The 17860-nt window shown below is 22.6% G+C and overlaps 2 protein-coding genes across 2 annotated transcripts; one reads left to right on the forward strand and one right to left on the reverse strand.

The window, feature by feature from the left end:
* Positions 1–6544: 6544 nt before the first annotated feature.
* Bm8751 (Uncharacterized protein) lies at positions 6545–9772 on the reverse strand (the record flags this gene model as incomplete). The annotated part of the gene is made up of 9 exons (XM_043081247.1): positions 6545–6653; positions 6916–7022; positions 7254–7326; positions 7425–7534; positions 7990–8109; positions 8431–8509; positions 8856–8959; positions 9227–9319; positions 9629–9772. 9 exons carry the CDS (start codon positions 9770–9772, stop codon positions 6545–6547), a joined length of 939 nt encoding a protein of 312 aa, XP_042937181.1.
* A 3449-nt stretch (positions 9773–13221) lies between these two features.
* Positions 13222–14374, forward strand: Bm1161 (Uncharacterized protein; the record flags this gene model as incomplete). Its single annotated transcript, XM_043081248.1, has 2 exons — positions 13222–13262; positions 14224–14374. The coding sequence occupies 2 exons, from the start codon at positions 13222–13224 to the stop codon at positions 14372–14374; spliced, it is 192 nt and encodes a 63-aa protein (XP_042937182.1).
* Positions 14375–17860: the final 3486 nt, after the last annotated feature.

Consider the following 17860-nt stretch of genomic DNA (forward strand, 5'->3'; position numbering starts at 1 on the left):
AACCTTATAGAAGACAATAAGAAAATAGAAGAGGAAAGGAAAAAGAAGAAAAGAAATAGGAAATATTTTTACTTATAAGAAATAATAATATTTTATTTTTTTAAACAAAATGAAACATTTTTACAATTTATTCATTTTAAGATAAAATACACTCATTCATTTATTAAAATACTTAATTATGCGATCTTTTTGAATTACAAAAAAAAAAAATTCACAAAATGGTAGAAAAGAAATTTAAATTTTTTGAATTAAAAATGTTATAAAGAAAATTGCAAAAATTTATTATTCTAATATGATTAAAATGTTAAAAGATTAAAAACTTTTTTTAAAAAATAAAAGAAAAAATATTAAAAAAATGGGAGAAAAACAAAGAAAAAGAAAAGATGAAGAAATATTCAAAGTTTTGTTGCAAAAGTATGCTAAAGTATATGACGCAATGCAACAGTTAAATCTCACAAGTAATTCTTAAATATTACTTTAACTTTTACCTTATTATAATTTCTAGTACATTTATCTTATTAAAATTTCTCTTACTTTTACCTTATCTTATGATTTTACTTAGCATAAGTAATGATAAATTCATAATGGAACAAAACACTATGATAAATGAAAATATAGTTTAAAATACTTCGAATTATCCAATGATAATAACCAATTTATGAATAAAGATCTATTCACTATAATCTTATCTTTCTCATTTTTATCACTTTCTCCACTTTTCATCTCCCTCTCTCTCCTCCTCCCTCTCACTCTCTCTCTCTTTCGCAATTTTCAATTTATTTAATTTAAATTAAAAATGAAAAAAATTCAATTTTGAAAATGTATTTTAATTCATAGTAAAAAATCAAAAAAAAAAAAAAAAAAAATTATGAAAAAATATTTCTGTTTTTATGTGGAAAAATGAAATTTTTTCTTTCCTCCCTTCTTTAACTAACAACATTTTTTTTCTTTAACTTTTAAAACTTTAAACTTTAAACTTTAACAAATAAACTTTTAAACTTTAAATTTTAACTTTAAAAAAAAATTTCGTGTTAATTGGAAGACATTGTTTTTGGGTAAAAGAAAAGATTTTTAGAAATTCATCAAATACTGATGGTAAAAACTAGTTTTTATTTTTTCATTTCTTTTTGAATGATAAATAAAGACATGTAAATCCACCAAGAATCTTTCATCTTTTATTTATTTTCAAAAGAAAAAAAATATTGAACTTTTTATAATTAACTATGCTTTTTCTTTTCCCATCATTTATTTTTAATAATTTTTTCTATTTATTTTTTTTTTATTTTTATGAAGAAATGAAATTTAGACATTAAAGAAAGTTATTGTTTACTTCATTGCTTTAAATTAATCCTTACTGTATAGTTTTTGATATATAAATTAAAAGAAAAATTAAGAAAATTATTTTTATTAAAAAAAAAAAAAAATTACTAAAATTGCAATGTTATCTAATTTATGCTTATAATTAATTAATTAAAGGAAAAAAGAAAAAAAAAAAACGATTGCACATTGAATAATAAATTATTTTATTTGAAGTTATTTTGATAGTACATAATACACAAAATTAAAACTTTTTTAAAGTTTTTTAAAAAAAAAAACTCTCTTTAAATAAAAATTTTTTTAGTAATAAAAAGCTAAAATAAATTCGATATTTCCAGAAAAAAAAAATCAATAATTTATAAGTTTAAATATACGCAGAAAAATTTTAACTTCTTTTTTTAAAAAATAAAAAATCTAACAATTAGTAATTTTTTTTAGCAGGCAAAAAAAGAAAAAAAAACAAAATGATAAAATAATAAAAATTAAAATAATAGAAAAAATGAATGAATAAATTATTTAGCAAATAAGAAGCAAAAATGATAGAATGCAATAATAAAAAAAATAAGAGCAAAAGTTATGGGACAATTTTTAAGTGTCATTGTCAAACAGTGAAGAAAATGTCACCAATGCATCTAAATGTAGAATATTTGCTATGAATAACTGATTGGTTGATCGATTGATCGATCGATTGATTGATTGATTGATTGATTGATTGAAAATTAGCCGTAATTCGTTGTGTCTAACAAACCACATTCGTTGAAAAGTTTCACAAATGAATTTCTTCACATCTTTCTTTTTTTTTTTTTTTTTGGTTATTTTTTTCTCTTTTCTCAGCATCTTAAAATTATTTCCACGTATCTTTCTTTTTTTTTTAATTCTCTCTCTCTCTCTCTCTCTTTCCCTCTCTCTCACTTATTCTTTTTCTCTTTCTCTCCCTCTCTCTATCTTGCTCTCCTTCATTTTAATGATGAAAAAAGAAAGAAATTATATTCTTGGAGAGGAAAAAAAAAAGAATTGAACTTTGATAAAATTAGAATTGATGGAAGACATTGATTTTGCTAATTATATATATAATATAGAGGGAGCAAAAAAAAGATTAATGCATGCTGCAATAATTTGAGCATGCATGCATGCATGCAGTATTTATATGCAAGTATACAACACATAGATGTATGTAAATTTGAAATATTTATTGAAAAAAAAAAACTTTTATGTGATTGTTTTTGTTTATTTGTTTGTTTGTTTATTTATTCATTTCATTGTAAATATAATTTGATGCTGTTCAAATAGGAATATAAAAATTTCCAATAAATTTCATTTTTATTTTTTTTTTTTTCTTTTCTCTTCAATCACGATAAATTAAAAGTTCAAAGTTCAACAAAAATTAAAAAAAAAAAAAAAAAAAGAGGCTAAAAATGTATCAAATAGTTTTTTTTTAAATTGAAAGTGAAAAAGGAAAAATAAAAACAAAAGTTTAATTTAAAATTTTTAAATTGAATAAGTGTATCTAATCACCTATTTGTTTTATCCAAAAAATTATTCAAAAAAAAAAAAACGAAAAGTTCAGAAAAAAAAGTGTTCGTCCTTCACAATTTTTTGTTTGCCTTTTTTTTTAAAAAAATGAAATTTTGTAAACACCACGATAAATATTTATAAAAAAAAAAAAAAAAAAAAAACAATTTGAAAAATATTTTGTTACAAATTAATTAATGTTTCTTCTTTTCATTTTCAATACAAAATTTTACTAACATTTTTATTTCATTTATAAATGTCATAAATTCATTCATTCAATTTTGCTATTAATACAAATATTTTAATTTTCTCAAAAAAAAAAAAAAACTTACATTTATCTTTGCAATAACTTTTACAGTTAAAATGAAAAAAATTTCTTCTCCAAATTCAATTTATTCTTTTTGTGACGAAAAAAAAAATTTTTTTTTTTTCATATTTAAAATTAGAATTCAGTTTTATCATCCATTGATAGAAATTAATTTATGAAAAAAGGAATGAAATGAAATAAATTTTTATTATAAATAAACAACTTCATCATTTTTAGCAAAAAACTTCTTTGTCTCCTATTTTGATCATTTCATTTAGTAAATTAAATTTTTTTGTTATAAAATTTTACACGAATATTTGAACAAACTAATTACATCTCATCGTAATAGAATTAAATAATTGCTCTAAAAACGAAAAAAAAAAACAAAGAATATATATAAAATTTAAAAAAAATAAATAAATATAAAATTAAAAAAAAAAGTATTTCCTTTACTTATCACAAAACTAATATTTCTAATATTTGCTGCTTAATTTTAATTTTAAATCAAAAATTTGCACATTATTAATTTAAATCATTTTTGCTTTTTTTTTTCCTTTTATTTTTTGCTTTCTAAAATTATTAGTTTTCATAAATAATAAATGAATGATTGAATTAGAGTTGAGTAAATAATTAAAATATAAATATTATTATAATATTTCTAGAAAATATGCGATAAACAAACAAATAATAGAATTTATGTTCATAACAAATAACATTTCATTGAATAAAAATAAATATAATTGAAAATTACAAGTAATTTTTCATAAATAATAGATTTATTATAAATAATCCACTAAATTTTAGATGCAAATTTTAGTAAAATAATTAATTGAAAAATGTCACTAAAATAAGTAACATTATGTTATTATTATTATTATTATGTATTATTATCATCATCATTAGTATTATCGCTGTTATTATTATCGTTATTATTATTATTATTATCACTTATTATTATTAGTATTATTATTATTATCATCATCACTTATTATTATTATTATTGTTATTATCATTATCACTATCATCTAACATTATTATTATCATTGTTAAAATTTCATTTCATTGAAAAATGTCACTTAAATAAGTAGCATATCATTATCGTTATTAACACACAATAGTATTAATGATTAAAATTATCATTATTTTTTATTATTATTATCACTGTCATTATTATCATCACTATCATTTATTATTATTATTGTAATTATTATTATTATTATTATTATTATATTATTATTATTATTATTATTATTATTATTATTATTATTATTATTATCATTATTGTACTAAATATTATATTTCCAAATTAGGAATAAACATAAGTGAAGAAAATTCGTAGCACTAAACGATAATATATTTGTGTCCTTGATTAACACAATGTTTAAATGAAATTCACCTAACATTTCAAATACTCAATAAAATTTGCTACAACAAATTTAATTTACTAAAATTATAAATACATTCAAATTTCTACACTTTTTTCTTTGCTGAATTATTAATTTTCCATAATGAAAAATTTCCTTCTACTTTTTATATTACAATAAATAGAAATTTAATTATAAAAGATTAATAATTTAAATATTGAAAAGTAATAAAATAATAGTAATAATGAAAAAAAAAAAAAAAGAGGAAAGAATTAACTTATAAAAGGCAATAAAAAAAAGAAAGCAAAAGTAGGAGAAAATATTATAAAAAAAAGATATTTTCAGTTTAATATTATATATAAACCTAAAGGTAACATTATAAATTTTCATTTAAAAGCATTTACAAAATAGAATTGGAGATCCGATTGAATAGATAAAACGATACGCATATCATTATTTACAATCTTGAAGTATCCGTTATAAATAACGGAAGTGAAAGAGGAAATAACTATATGATATTATCAGAATGTTGATAATAATTAATTTAAATCTTTTAACATTAACATTCCATTCTTTATTATTTATTTATTCATTCTTATTTCAAAAATATTTCAAGTTGATTGAATTAAACTAATAGAAAATATTTCATTTAATTATATTTATCATTCTATATGGTTATCTTTTTTAAATACCAAAAAAAAAAAAAAAAAAAACAAAGTGTTATGAAATAAACAAATCGTCATTATCACTACTATCACTTCTACTACTACTACTTTTCTTCTTCTTTATCAAATATATTCTTTCATAATATCGGTATTTCTTTGATGTCTTTTTTTCCTATAAAAATGTCCTAATTTATATTTGGTATAGCATATTTCTATCTGCTGTAATTACTTCATTCAGTTATGGTCTATTAAAATAGACAATTACTAAAACCAATGTGAATTGTTTTCAGTATCAGTTAATTAGAGCATTTTCAGCAGATGATAAATAATTGAATTCAATTGATAAATCATCACTGATATAGAAATTTCATTGATCATTTAAAAAAAAAAAAAGAAAAAAAAAGAACATGGAGTCATCTCCACAGGATTATTTGTTAATATGCTCTCGATTTTTTCTTTTTTTAAAGAAAAAAAAAACCAAAAATGGAAAGATAAAAATGATTACTTTAGTTATTTAACAAAATTTGAATAAAATGATAAGAAATGAATGAATATATCTCAAATTAGTAGTACAAAATAAATCAAGAAATATGACTTCAATTTATCAAAGTAACAGAAATAACAAAATGTAACACAGTGGAATTAATATAATTTCATAGAGAAACAAATACTGCTGTTATCTTATAAAATAAGAAGCAGTGAATTGAAAAAATTGTACCAGATGCTAAAATTTTAATGAAATTTGGAAAGTAAAATTTGATATCTTTCACTGCTATAAAAACATCAGAATTGTAGTAGAATATCTTGAAAAGGGCTTCCACTTTCATCAAAATGACATTGCACCCGAAATATAATAAATGAAATTTGAACTTTGCTTCTCATTATTCGGTTTAATTTATCTCTGACAGAAAAAAAAAAAAACTGAATGAGTGAATGGGTGTTTGTTTTAAGCCAAAAAACTCATGTAGAAACAAATTTTTTCTAGAAAATTTTCTTTTTTTTTTTTTGCTCTCTCATGTCCCTTCCAAACTTGAAGCTGACCAATATTCTCGTCCAATATTTCATATATACATTAGAAAAAAAGAAAAAATTACAATTTACAGCACCAAATTCATACAACAATTTGAAAAATATATGACTCTTATACATCTGTGATGCATAAACGACAATATGATCAAAACATTTGACCAAGAATTTTTATACCTAATAAATACTTGTGAAAATCATTAGGCTATAATAATTCAAAAATTTTCTCTTCTATAATTCGAAAAATTTCTCTTCTATTCGTTAACTGCATTCAAATGTTGAGGAAGGGAAATTGTACTTTTTGTTTAATCAAACAAAACAAGAAATTTCGCACGTACATATGTTACATTAATCTAAAGTGCTGCTGCCAAATTATCGTAAATTTCTCTTTCGGCTTCACTCAATTTATCAAATTTCTTCCGCAGTCTTTTTTCTCGTTTTTCGGGTTCCAAATCAACATATCTGAAAAGGAGTTAAATTTCATATACATATAAATAAAAAAATAATCACATACATATAAATAAGGAAGAAATGAAAACAAACCATTAAAATTCTCTCTACTTTATAAATAAGTCAGTCAGGTTGATATTACTTTCGAATAGAAAATTAAACTACTACAAGCAGCATTAAGGAGTTTTCACAATCTCTTATTAGAGAATACTTTCAGAGTGTAAAAATCTCAGCATATTTACCAAACATAGCTTTAAGCCACTTCATAACTTACTTATTAGCCATACTGATTGCAAAGAGATCGAAGGCTGTTTTCGGTCCTTTCTTCTTAACGGATTTTCTGTTGCTATTATTAGTTTTCATCCCTTTTGATTTACTTATCTAAACTTAAAAAGTCATTTTAATATCCCACTAAAATATTTCATTATGAAATTGGCACTTTAATGTAAATAATAACCGCTGATCAGTATAAAAAAACAATGAATGAAATCATTAAACAGCGATGGGAGTACTTATAAATTACATCAAATGTGTAAATATAAGATCAATAAGTAACGGATGTAAAAAACATATTTAATCAAAATTTTGCTTAGAAAAAATAAAAAAATTTACGGCTTTCTGCGCAATCGAAATTGCATTATCCACATAATTTCGATGTGCTAGCGTTAATTCTTGGTGTGTTTCTCTAAAAAGAGAAGAAAACATTGAAGATCGCAAGTGACAAAATCGATGAGAACATAGATTATAATTACAATTCACTTAAATAGAGTTCAAAAGATTTACCTGTAAGCATGCAAATTTGACAAGTATTTTTCCATTAATTGTAAAGCTTCCTTTTTTGCTTCTGCTTTTTCAGCTGCATTCGACTCATTATTCCAGAATGCACTTACATCCTAAAAAGAATTACAACTAATACGCGCTTACATTTTAAAAACACCTACACGAACCTAAGCTGTACCTAAAATCCTTTAATTATCAAGACTTAAATGTTTTTAAAAGTTCATATTCCATTCTACAATAACAGAAAGACATCACGTGAGACAGTTTTTATTCCTTACTTACCCTGTTTTTTTATTCTCTCTATGCTAGTCATTATAAGACAATGCTACTACACTGTAATTCTAAAATCTGAATTTCACAATAAATTTATAAAGAATTTATAAAAGAGTTCATTCCAAAATCTAAATACTTCCTCTAAAAACATTCGAACACTCCAAATACTTCCACTTTTCTACAAAACACCATAAATGTTTACCTTGAAATTTCAGTTGTTTTCATTGTACAAATTTAGAAGCTATTCACGGATTTAAGAGATCAGAAAAACATACCAAAATGATAAAAAACTTACCGATGAGAATCTGCTATGTCCTGCTTTTCGCATAAATATTGAAAAAGCATTTGGTGGTTTTTTAGGAAATGTTGGATCCATTGTAATACTATGACCTTCTTCCAAGAACGCATGCAACAACTTAAAGAATTTCTATATATATAATAAATTTCTCAAGAGAAAGATGCTTTGTTTAGTTTAACATGTCATATTCATTGCATTTAACTTGCTTCTTGCTTTTTAGGCATTTTCGGAATCAGAAAGATACAAGAGGGAAAGTATCGTTGAAAAATGAGTCGTATTTCAATTTATATTATTCAATTGAAATTTAACATTAAACTTTGACAAGTAACTCGAAACATCAGCTGAACTGTCTTTCATACAGTATAATATTACTGGACAAAGTTTAATGCATTGACTAAATTATTGCAAATTTCATTGAAATTATAAAACCTAACTAACCTCAAGGGCAGTGGGTACTGTCATCGATGACAATAATGTTGCTTCTTTCAAACACCTGCGTAAGTCGATCTTGAGCATTCTAAAAGTTTCATGTTTGCTTTAGGTGCATAAAAAATTTTGTATTTGTTTCTTGTTTTGTTTTATTTTGAATTGTCTTTGTTCTCTATTTGGTTTAAATCGAAAACAGAAGATGCAGCATATATGTTTAAAACTGGCCAAACTGATTAAGAAATCTCTAATTCATGAAAAACGAGATTAGCGTGTCGTAAAGGTTTTATTATTTGAAATGATCGCCTTTTGCCTTAAATTAAATCATTTAAGTGAGAAAAAACTTCAATGTAAGCCATGATTATGAACTGTTATTAAATCCAGAAGTGATAATTAAGAATACAAATTGGAAGAATAGCCGAAATTGAAGAATTTACTCTTTAGTTCCTCCTGGTGGCATATCAATATCATCAAAATCGTTGAATCCCAAAAATTTTTTCGACAAGATTTTCTTTTTTTGTTGCACCTTTGTTCTTAATTCCTGAAGATTTGTACTGTAGGAATGATTAAAGTGAAGTGCTAATTGAAGTGTTGCTCCGTACGAAGGATTTTGTAATTTCTTAAACCTAACATGAATTTAAAACATAAGGTTTGATTAAGCACAACAACTTAACGAATTTATCACTCTTCAACAGAGTGTGGATTATACTTTTTTATGAAATGATGAGACTTGACCGGAAAATTTATGAATATGAACTTGTACTTCATAAAATGGATTTATAACATAATTCAATAAAAACATATGTACCTCGACAATTTTTGCAATTTGACTAGGAGAAAAATGAAGATCTACTGAGGATGACTGAGCGCTTTCTATATCGTCACTGGCATCCGATGCTGACTGGAAAAAAAAATCGCATATATAAGAAAACAATGACATATTTCAGTGGTTCAATGGTAACTTCAGCGGTTACGGAGTAAAGTTCGATGGAAATACAATCTATAACTTTATTAAAAAACTGAAGTGAACTGATTTTTTTTTTTTTTGATTCTTGCTGATACAATAAAAATTACCGTAACATCTAAAACAATGATATACAGTCGTAGATAAAATAAAGCCATTTTTTTTTTTTTTTTTTTTTTTTTACCGTGTAATACTTTTTTAATGCTAGTATGATTAATCAATAATAAATTACTCAATAAAACCCACTTCCTTGACGATTTTCTTCTGTACCTTTGCTTCCTTTAGAACAATTGGTCCAGAAACTTTCCTTTTATTACTGTTCCGATTCATACTGTTATGTAATGGTGAGACAATATCTTGCCATTCCGTAATACCACCTGATATATCCATTAAAATAATCAATACTGCAAAATTAGATAAGTAATCGAGCACCAAATATGAAATACTTAAGTGAAAACAGAAGTGACAAATAATTAATTGCATGATGTACATTTAAGTGCAACACGCAAACATTAATCACAACAATCACTAGGGTTTAAAATTCTAAATGGTGAGTAATAAAGCATATAATCTACAGTACGCAATAAATATATGGCTGAACGCATAAGTAACAAACGATTAATTAGTCAAATTAACAGGCAGTATATAAATGCTGCCAAAATGTATCAACGATTTTATGACCTTAAAGCTATATGTAAAAATAGAAACCAGTAAAATGCAAATGTCGACTTGTCGCAAAAGCAAAACAAGTAAGAAATTAATCTAAATTAAGAGATACACAATTATCATTGACATCCAAATTGATAATTCCAAAAGCCATAAAGTGCCAATGAAATGAATGAATTGCAATGAAAGACAAATTAAACAATAGAAACTCAAATTCACTTTCTCTAATCATTTTCAATTGGTCCAAAACTAATGTTCAAGTCGAGTGAATACAATATTTTCAAAGAATTCTTGTGAATAATTCAATACATAACTTTGCATTTTTTAGTTTACTCAAAATTTCTGACAAATCTTAAAATCTCTGATGATATCCTTTTTCCTACCTGGAGGAAACTACCTGAGTTGTTCTTTTACTTCTCTGAGATGGAATTAAGCGACTGCCAATGATAAACCTGTGACAAGCAATGATAGAAGATAAAAACAAATCAAATCAAACATTCCCGAGAATACTCGCTTTTACCCATCCTCCTAAAACGAAACAATATCAACATTTCACGGGACGCTCGCGGTCCATTAAATCCCAAATCCCTAACTGGATTATATTTGTATATTCACCTCATTGTATGCAATTCTCCGTAATGTTCGTAGTTGTCTGGATGTCTCGTTAATTTATATGCTATTTTCACGTCCGGAACGGATTGCTTCTCGTATAATTCCGAAAAAAGGATTTCTCATATAACCTTGTGTATTTCCGAAAATGATAAGGAATACGCCATTACTGGATACGGTTTTATTACTGGCAAATTATCTGGTGGAGAAGTTACACCACTTTTAACTATTCCGTAAATATTACGAATTTACACCGCTTTCAATCATTATCTAGTAATTAACCGGAAATTTGGATTATCTTGAGCAGGACTTGTATATTCTTAGTCAGTATTCCGGAATTCATCCTTTTAATTCTGGTTAATATGAAAGAAGGATTTTGTTTAGGATCCAGAATTTTGTATTAACTCTAGAAACATATTTCAGCATGTTAGCTCTAAAGAAATATTTCAGGATTTGTACTAGCTCTAGAAAAATATTTCAGGATTTGTACCAGCTCTAGAAAAATATTTTAGGATAATTTACTACCTCTAAAGAGATATTTCAGGATTTGTGCTAGCTCTAAAGAGATATTTCAGGATTTATGTTAGCAAATATTTATTGTTATTATATAGTTATAAGAGTTCAAAATTTTGCTAAAGTAATTTCTATTTCAATTGAAAGTAAAATTTGAAGGCACATTAATTTTTTATTTTATTATATAAAATTTTGCAAAATTATTTAAACAAATGAAAATCATGTAAAAAAAAAAGATGATAATTGTTTAAAATACTTTTAAAACTAATTGTCCTATGTTGGTATTTAAATATTTATGTTATTTCCTTTTTCTTCTTTACTTTATCATCACTGAAAATAATCAAAAAAAAAAAAAAAAAAACATTATAAATAAATCAAATAAATCTAAATCCAAAGAAGAAAATTACTTGTAAAATATGCGGCAGCTTGTAATAACACATTTTGTACAATTGTTGCATTAAATTTTATTGCATTCAAAAGCAGATGGTCATCAATTCATTTCCTGATGCAATCAACCGTTTCTTTCTTCCGTCCTTTTCATTTCTCTCTCAATGTACTCACTTTTTAATCAGTCATCATTTTTACCACTGATTACAATCATTTAACTTTTGAACACAAATAGACAGCTGCAAATGAATAAATAAATAAATATACAAAAAAAAAAAAAAAAAACTTTTATTACATTTTTATTACCTGGATTTTACCTTTATTTAGCATTGTAAATTAATAAATTTGATTGTTGTATAATATTGAAATTATGTATTGTATTATTTAACAAAAATTATAGATTCGATAAGATTAATGTATAAAATATTAATTTACTAATGAAACTTTATGAAAAAAAGTTTTTTTTTTTTTTTCAAATTTGAATTTAACAATATTATTTTTGATTTTATGTATTCCTAAATTTACATAATGTATTAGTCATTAACTTGATAGTTTTTCTTTTTGTTATCAATATTTGTCGATCAGATTTTCTCAGATTTTGTTCCAAATTTTGTTTTTCTAAATTTTAAATTCTTTAATTTTAATCTGATTAAAAATGAATGAAAAATGATAATAAATATATGATATTTAGTCTAGAACATTTCAATAGGCAAAACGGTTAGTACTCCTGTTGCTATCATTGCTCTCCGGAATTATTCCTGATCTGTATTCTTTTCTGGTCATTACAAATAATCAGTGTATTGTTCAGTTAATCAATATCGATATTATATTACGAAGCAAGCATTAATTTCAACTAATCAATCGATTTCATTCTTCGGAATTATGTTTAATTTTTGGATTACAAAACTTTTATTCTTTTTTTTTTGGTTCACAAAATAATCATAGTGACAAAATAAATACGTATAGCTGTGACCAAATTTGAAAAATAAACAAATAAATACTTATAGTAATTATTTTTTTTAAAAAAAAGCACAAAATTTTATTTTCTTTCTTATACTCATAAAAAGAAAGTATAACAATACTTTTGGGATTATTAATGCTAATAGCTTATTTAGCACATCCTTAAAATTATATATTTCTTGAAATTTTGATTTTAAATAATAAATTGACAACATAAAATAGTTCGCTAGTGCTTTTTTCAGTAATATTTGCATATTTTAATTGCGATTATATTATCAAATAAATATTAAATTAATATCCACTGTAAGTATAAACAATAATTATTTCATTCTGAAACATTAACAGAAAATGCTTTGCTAATAAAATATTATCAAACAACTGATCTAATTTATTAGTCTATCTTTTTCTTTTTTTTTTTTTTCTTTTAGCAAAATCTCCTTTTGATTGTGAAAATATCAATCATAGCATAACATAAACAAAATTAATTAATCAAATATAATAAAACAAAAGTGTATTAATTAATCAAATGTAAAAAACAAAAAACAAAATATCATTAATTATTCAAATGTCAGTTGTAATCAAACTATTATCATCACACACACACTGATACATCTGTTTCCAATTTGAAATTATTGTTTGATAGTGCAAAGAAGCCTAATTGTATGGCCTATTGTTAATACAACAAAATGTATTTAACTGGGGACATGACCTTCATGACATGCGACACTCGACCTAACACCGTATGGTTGCTTTTATAGATTTACCTCTGCCATATGTTTGGAATTTTTTTACAATATTATTTTAAATAAAAATTAATTGAGGAAATAATAAATAAAGAAATAAAATTAGTTAAGTAATTATTAATTACTTCAAGTTCACTTCGAAACAATTACATATATAATAAAAAAAAATGAATTTAATTAATTCTTAGAAAATAATGAAAAGAAAAAAAAAAAAAGAAATACTATGTTTTAGGAAAAAATGATAAGTAATTATCATTTCCTCAGATAATTTCAGCAATTCTAACTTTTTATTAACGATTAAATAATTTAATAATTTTTATTTTTTAAAAATCTAAATTTAAATTTAAAATTTAAAAATCAATTTTGATTTTATTTTTGTTTGAAACAATTTTAATTGTTCTGAAAACTAAATGCTATACTACGGATTAAATGTAGTTTACATATATGTTATTAGCAAGTATCAACATTTCTCATCAAAAGATATTAATAAATAATTTATTTTAAAATAGTACAAATTATTTTTTAATCAATTAAACAATTACAGCAAATATTTTTGATATCCAATATTGAACATTTGAAAAATCATCCATTCCTTTTTTTTTTCTTTTTTTTTTTTTTTTTTGATTTCTTTTAACAAAATTACAAAATATCAAAAGTCAAAGGAATTTAAGTCAAATTTTTATAAGCAATTATTTTACTATTTCTTATCACTATTGTTATCAGGCAAATTTTTATTAAACTATAATTATTATTACTATTATTATTATTATTATTATTTAATATTATCACTATTATAAGCTTATTTAATGTGATATTTTTTAATTTCTAATTATTTTACATTGCAATATTTCAAAGGAAGGAAAGAATACTTTGAAATGAAATCAATAATCAATCAATCAATCATCAAATTATTATCCATCTATCTGGTTTCATCACTTGACATTGATATCATAATGTATCCAGGAATTTTGGTACAATAAGTGGCACCTCTTCATCATTTCTGTTCTTAACGATGACAGTACCACTTCAAAATATCACAGCTGCGGGGCGGAGTTGTCGGTGCTATATGTTTGGCGATCGTCGTTATCGGTCATTAAAATCATCCATGGTTTAGCACCATCAAAAAAGGAAGAGGTGGTACTTTTTTTTTTTTTTTTTTTTTTTCAAATATTCAATCAAACATCTAACAACTTAGCTTGTTGCTTTCCATTCCTCTGAAATTGATTTCAATTATTTTTTTATCAAATATTTTTGCAGCAGATAATCATTATCAGTAAACGTTTGCTTAATGCTATTGACGAATAGTGATCGAATTCTTCGCCTCATTACATTTATACTATCGATGGTATAACTTTTTACTTATTTATTTACTACTTAATGAAATATGTTAGTTTAATCATTGAAATTTAATCATTAATCAATACTTTTTTAAATGATTACGGTAATCAGATTATTTTCTTTCATGATTGTAATATTTTTATAGTCAATCGTATAATTGCATAGATTTTGTTACAAAAAAAAAAGCTCAAAATGTTTCGAGTTAATAATAATAATAATATTAATATTGATAATAAATAATAATAATGACAATAATTAATAGCAATAAATAATAATAATAAATCATATGACATGTTAACTACTTATAATTTTTTAATTATAATCAGTTTGTTTCTACATTTCAACAAAAAAATTTGAAGTTCGAAGTGAATTGAGAGCGATTAAAATTTCGAAGAATTATAAATTTAATGCAAAAATAATAATTCTTTTCTATATTGTTTTTTAAACTAACAAAAACAAAAGCAAATTTTGAGCATCTAATAAATTAAAGTATAAAATAATGATTAGAATCGAGAAATGTAGTAGTATTATTTAATTTTAATTACTTCTCAAACATTTTGAAACAGATAATTGTTTGTTAATATCATTGTTTTCTTTAAAAGATAATAAATAGTAAAAATCATTAACTTCTGATTAACTTAAATAAAAAAAAAAAGTCTGTTATCTTAATATAATTTGGTTTCATTTATTTTTCTGTTTTTCGAAGTAAATGAAATAATTGAAATTTTGATTGATATTCAGAATAACATAATAATTTTGTGACGATCATATGTAAAATTTTAAATAATTTAGATAATGTTAATTATTAATTCTGAAAATTTTATGAAAGTAGAAATTTTACTTAAATAAAATTGCACTGAATGATAAATTCTTATATATTTTCGTATAAAAAATTTCGTATATAATAAATTTTTTGCTCTTTAGAAGGAAATATCTAGACTTCTTTCTTTTTTTTTATCTAAATTTTTTTATTTCTAAAATTTTAAATTTTAATAATATCAATTTTAATTTCAGGCTAATTTTTATCGTATTAATTGTTTCATTTCAAAAAATTTTCACATTTTTTCTTTTAAAATTTAAAATTATCAAATTTTAAACTTTTGATACTTAGAATTCTAATCGATAAATTTATTTTCTTTTTTTCTTTTTCTTTGCTATAAATCAGAAAAAAAAAATCAAAAATGCATACTTTTCTTAAGTACTTCAATGATACTTCATTTTATTCGGTCATATACGATCAGTAAAAGAATACAACAAAAGTTGGTGACGAAAAAAAAAAAAAAAAAAAAAAGGACGGTCAACAACAAAAATCTTTCTGTCATTCATATCTAATCAATTCATCTAACAAAATGTCACTTTTAAGTATTTTCTGCATAATTTAGAAATTGTTTCAATTATAATTGTTTTTCCTTTGAAAATTTTTGTTTACTTTTTTTTTTTTTTTTCCAAAACTAATTTAAATTTCATTTTTTTTGTGTGTGTGTTCAAAATTAATTAATAAACAAATATAAAGCTAAAACTAAAAAAAAAAAAAATATTAAATTTTCAAAAATTTCGCAATTAATTGCAATTTTTAATTTTTCAACTGTAGCAAAATTAAATTATTTTGCAAATTTTTATGTTTAATCTAAAATTTTAGAAATTTTTTATTTTTTTTCAATTTTTTACACTTCCTATTCAAATGAAATAAAAATGTGAAGGAGCAAAAAAAAAGAAAAAATTTTTTTTTTCTTTTTTAAAATTAATTTCTTTTAGATGGCATCATTTTTGAAAAAATAATTACCGTAGCCAAATGATTAATCATGAAAAGTCATAAAATCCATGTTTATACAACAATTTACTGTTTGTTATCGGATCAATTATCTGCTTAAGCTTTTCATCTTTATTCTATCATTTTTTTTTCTTTTTTTTAGATCTATTTAATCTGATCTAAAGCGGTGCATACTTTTTATGATTTTTTCTTTTTTTTTTTTTTACTTTTACCTAATCTAACTTTTCAAAAAAATTAATTTTTTTTGAAATGTTGATAATTAGTGATAAAAGAAATACTTTAAAACTATTACACATATTAATTTTATTCTTTTTTTTTTTTTTTTTTTGTTTACATTATGATTTTATCAAACTATGAAAAAAAAAAACAAACAAATTCAATTTTGGCTACATTTTGATAACAAATTATCAAAAAAAAAAAAAACCAATAAATAATATAATGATTAATTAATAGCTTTTAATAATTCATAAATTTCGCAAAATTTTACAAATTTCAAAAATTATAAATGCTTAAATTCAATGATTTCAGTTTTTTTTATCATTTTATTTAATTATCAAATCTCATAAAAATAAACAATAAAAAAAAAGATAATTTAATTTCATACTAACAAAAAAAAAAAAAAAAAATAATAATTTAATTTTATATTAATATGAATATTTGCAAAAAGAAAAAAAAAAATGTTTGCTTTTCTTTTTTCTTTCTCTATCATTTTTTTTTTCTCACAAATTTTTTGCACTTACTTTTTAACTTTTTTTAAGTTTATTAAAATTAATTTAATTTTAATTAAATTAATTTTAATTAATTTCTTTTAATTCGTCAAAGTTTTTAAATGCCAACTGATCATTATGTAATTGAAGCATACTTGTGTAATGCTAACAGATGATGTCATCAAATGGAATTGGTGACATTCATCTGAATTAGAAGAGTTACTTAACGACGCGTGCCCTAATATCCTTCTAAACATATGTTTTTACACCCTTCAAGTACTTATCTATACTTAAATTAATCCTCTGTATTATTATACCACAACAACATATATTTTTCTCTTTGCATCATTCATCTTTTCCTATTATAATTTCAAATGATAGGGTTAAAGGTTAATTAATAATTTATAAATTGTAGAAAAAAGATTGTTTTCTTTTAACATCTAAAATATTTTAATTTTAGTTAAAATACAATTTTAAAATAAATTTAAAAAAGAAATTGAAATAAATAAACGTGTACAATTTCATTTATGCAAATAAATGAATATTTGTAAAGATTATTTAAATTTATGTTTATTTTGAGTAATTTGATTAAATTTAATTCAATTATTTGATTAAAATTATTTACTTTTGTATCAGAAATGGATTTAACTCTGTCAAAATTAACTAAACAAATGAGTAAATATGATATAAACATATCAAAATATAATGCTTGATATCATTTTTATCATGATTTATGATAATATTAATATGCTATCATTTTATTAAATACTTATTTATCGAATAT

Source organism: Brugia malayi (genome assembly GCF_000002995.4).
Source record: "Brugia malayi strain FR3 genome assembly, contig: Bm_v4_Chr4_scaffold_001, whole genome shotgun sequence".
NCBI classification, from domain to species: domain Eukaryota; kingdom Metazoa; phylum Nematoda; class Chromadorea; order Rhabditida; family Onchocercidae; genus Brugia; species Brugia malayi.